Genomic DNA, 3,556 nt, shown 5'->3' on the forward strand with positions numbered 1-3,556 from the left:
CTTTCCCTTACAGTTTGATAAGGGCAAAAACTATGATACCTCATTGTTAACAGTGGAGTTTTTCAGTTCATTCTATTCTTTTTATTTAGATAGAAAGTGAAGGTTTAGATGCTCAGGAAGAACGAGAAACTCGGCTATTCCCAGCAGATGGTGATAAATACCGAATTTTGTGCCATGCTTTAACTAGTGACTTCCTCATATATGGTACAGATGTGAGTATTTCTTCTGTTTTTAAATAATCTTTTTAGATGGAATATATTTCTATCTGATTTATTTGGATTATTTCTTATACTTTTAGCAAAAAAAAAAAAAATGCTTCTCGGAAGTTTACAGTGGATTATTTTCTGTGCAAGAACTTTACACAAATACCATCAAAATTGCAACCAGCTTCCTTCACTGTTGCATTTCTATGGGATGCATTGGCAGGAAGGTTAAGTTTTGCTTTTACTGGTGTTTGTTGCAAAACACTGATTTTAATAGCAGGATTTAATTCTGTTGCATTAGTGAGAGGGTTGGCAATCAAACTGTCTTACGGATATAAGAATAAACATAGCACCTTGCAAATTTGTTGATTTAGGTGGAGGTGTGATAGATCTGGACAAAACAGTACTCAGGTAAACAAGTATGATAGCATAAATGGAAGTTTTGACTTACTGTTGAAGCCTTTGCCCAAAGAGAATTTTTTTTAAGGTGTTTCAACAAAGATAGAAATTAGAAGGGCACTGAAGCAGGGTGTGAACATGCTTATGGATTTTTCTGGAGATTTTCCTATGCATGAGGAGTAGTTTCTTTCTTTTTAGTATTTTCTGGCACTGGGAATATAGGGCACGTGTGGCATTGTGGTATTGTGCTCTTTGTGATGCAGACTGGTGTATTGACCCTCCAGAGGAAAGACAGAATCACTGTCTCTGGTGTTATCACTGGTTTAATAACTTGAGTGGTTTTGCAGCAGTTGAGGGCTTTCCCACCTCTTCAGTACCTGAACTGCTACTGATAAACTTGAAGTGCTAAATTCGCAACTAATCACTTCAATGTGTACAAATTTTACAATTGACTTCAAAAGCCACCTTTTGCTTTCAGTGTTCTTCTTTGTGCAACACTGACTGAAATATAGTATTAATCACAAATCAGTTCAATTGCTTTTCTGCCCTAAATTAGGTACATCTGTTCTTAATGCGTGGTTCTTCCTCGGGGGCAAATTTTTCAGCTTTGTTTGAAGGTTAAGCTTCTCTCAGCAACAAGGCAGGCATTTCCCCTGTTTAGAGAACTGTACAGTGAATACACCTTGTCTCCACAAAGCAGAGTGAAATAAACAACAAAACAGCAGAAAACCCCTCAAACCTCCAATTTCTTACCCCATCCCCCAGAAAGTCTCAGATTTTCGTATCCTGCCCAAAACCAGCTGTGAGTCAAGGAGGAAGCCAAAAACCACCTGGAAATATTTTCCTTTAAACATTCTTCATGCTCAGCACTCTAAGATGGGAGAAACTACAACCAAGTTAATTATCTACTTGCCACTTACTGATGTCACTATTAGCTTTTTCTGTTATTTCTTATTAGACTGGAATTATTCATTTTTTCTACATTGAAGACTGGCAATATGTGAATGAATATCGGCACCCTGTCAGCGTGAGAAAAATTTTTCCAGATGCCAATGGAACCAGATTGGCTTTCATAGATGACAAAAGTGATGGCTTTGTCTATTGTCCAGTAAGTTAGTGTTGTATACTCATAAATGGTATTTACAAGCAGGCTCTTCAACTATATAGTATTTTTAATAAGGAATGAAGAAGCTTTTGTCACTCCACTATGTATGCTGGTAGGAGAAATTGCCAAGGAGACTTGAAGATGACTTAATGGTAATGTAAGGAAATAAAATCTGTCATATTAGATCAGGACAATTTCATTACACCAAATTCCTGATCAGTAATTTTCAGAAATGGATGTGTTTGTGTACTCAAGTACAGATGTTTTAGCCCATTAAAAACGACTGCCAGTTTCACTGCCTTTCCTATACCATTTTTCTAAGAAAAGTAAATAACATCCATATAATGTGCATTTTCTCCATTTGCTTCCCTTCTGAATTAAATTATTAAGTTATTCAGAGTCACTGCTTGTAAGAGAACTTTTTCTTAATACGATTCTCATATTTCTGCATTATTTATATTCTTTTTTTTATTTTTAATCATAACCAGGATGAATTAATAGTTTGTCTCTTTAGTCACTTGCTCATAATTTTACCTTTGCATTATTTGTAGGTAAATGATAGATTATATGAGATTCCAAACTTCTCACCAACTATTAAAGGAATCCTATGGGAAAACTGGCCATTTGATAAAGGTGTTTTTGTTGCTTTCGATGACGATAAAGTGTACACTTATGTTTTTCATAAGGATGCTATTCAAGGTACTGTAAATGCTTTTAAAAGCTTATTCACTATTTTAGTTAATAAAGTAAAACATGTTCTGCATCTTCATTTGTCTTAAATATTTTCATAACTGCATATAAAAATAAACAGTAGTACAGAAGTTTTGAAGTGCAACTGATGAATAGAAAACGTTATTTTTTAGGTTTCTCTGTAAAGCTTCATTTTGGTCTTAACTCGCTAAGCTTCTTGCTATTATAATCTTTCATCTGAAATTTACACATTGTGCAACTGTATTTTGAAATGTTCATGAGAAAAATCTTAGGATCAGGGTGACAAAACTTGTATTGACTTACACTGTTAACCAAAATGGTAATCATAGCAATTTCTGTATTTGTGACAGAGAAACATTAAGAAATCTACCTACAAACATTTGAAAAATGACCGTACTAGTTTAGAATATTTAAGTTACGTATATTTACTTTACTGAAAAATAGGGACTGTGCAGTAGATGGTGACTACCAAAATTAGAGATCTTGAATTAATGCCCTACATTATTTCAACTGTGACTGCTTGCTACACTTTTTACCATGTAGAGGTTTTAAATTATGTCTTCTTTTCTTCCTGATTTTTGAATCTAGGGTCAAAGATTATTCTGGCAGGTGGCACGGAAGTCCCCTTTTCCCATAAACCTTTGTTGCTGTATAATGGAGAATTAACTTGTCAGACTCAGAGTGGGAAAACAAACAGTATCTATCTAAGCACTCACAGTTTCCTTGGCAATTTGAAAGACCTTGGACCTAATGAGCTGACACAAATGCTTACTCAGACTTTAATGTTGAAAAGGTACATCTGTGTTTTAATTATATTGTGTAAATTGTTTTCTTCTGTGCTGGTAGCTCAATACAGCATATCCTGGTGATTTAAAAATGTCATGCTGGATATTGATAGATTAGATTGATCTATGAGTCCATGTAGCTGTCTATGCAGACAAAGCAAAAGAAGTGACCCAGTAGTGCTTTGTTTTTCCACTGTCAAGTAAGAGCTAAAGTAGTTTTTTTCAAAACTCATTTGGGGTTTTATGACAGTGGCTCTTCCAAAACTGGCTGAAGGTGCTTCTTGCATGCTCTCCTCCCACTGTAATGAAGCAATGCAAAATCAGTGTAATGGAAAGAATGCCAGAGTAGGGAA

The 3,556-nt window shown here is 35.0% G+C and overlaps 1 protein-coding gene across 1 annotated transcript in view; it reads left to right on the forward strand.

The window, feature by feature from the left end:
• The window catches only part of WDR19 (WD repeat domain 19), a 44,974-nt gene that overhangs the window by 15,415 nt on the left and 26,003 nt on the right, over positions 1-3,556 (forward strand). Inside the window, exons 13-16 of the mRNA XM_029084575.1 lie at positions 90-212; positions 1,561-1,710; positions 2,259-2,406; positions 3,007-3,211. Coding sequence (XP_028940408.1) covers positions 90-212; positions 1,561-1,710; positions 2,259-2,406; positions 3,007-3,211 — 626 coding nt within the window. The remainder of the gene's footprint in view (positions 1-89; positions 213-1,560; positions 1,711-2,258; positions 2,407-3,006; positions 3,212-3,556) is intronic.

The sequence above is a fragment of the Antrostomus carolinensis genome, unplaced genomic scaffold, assembly GCF_000700745.2.
Source record: "Antrostomus carolinensis isolate BGI_N321 unplaced genomic scaffold, ASM70074v2 scaffold10314, whole genome shotgun sequence".
Classification (NCBI taxonomy): Eukaryota; Metazoa; Chordata; class Aves; order Caprimulgiformes; family Caprimulgidae; genus Antrostomus; species Antrostomus carolinensis.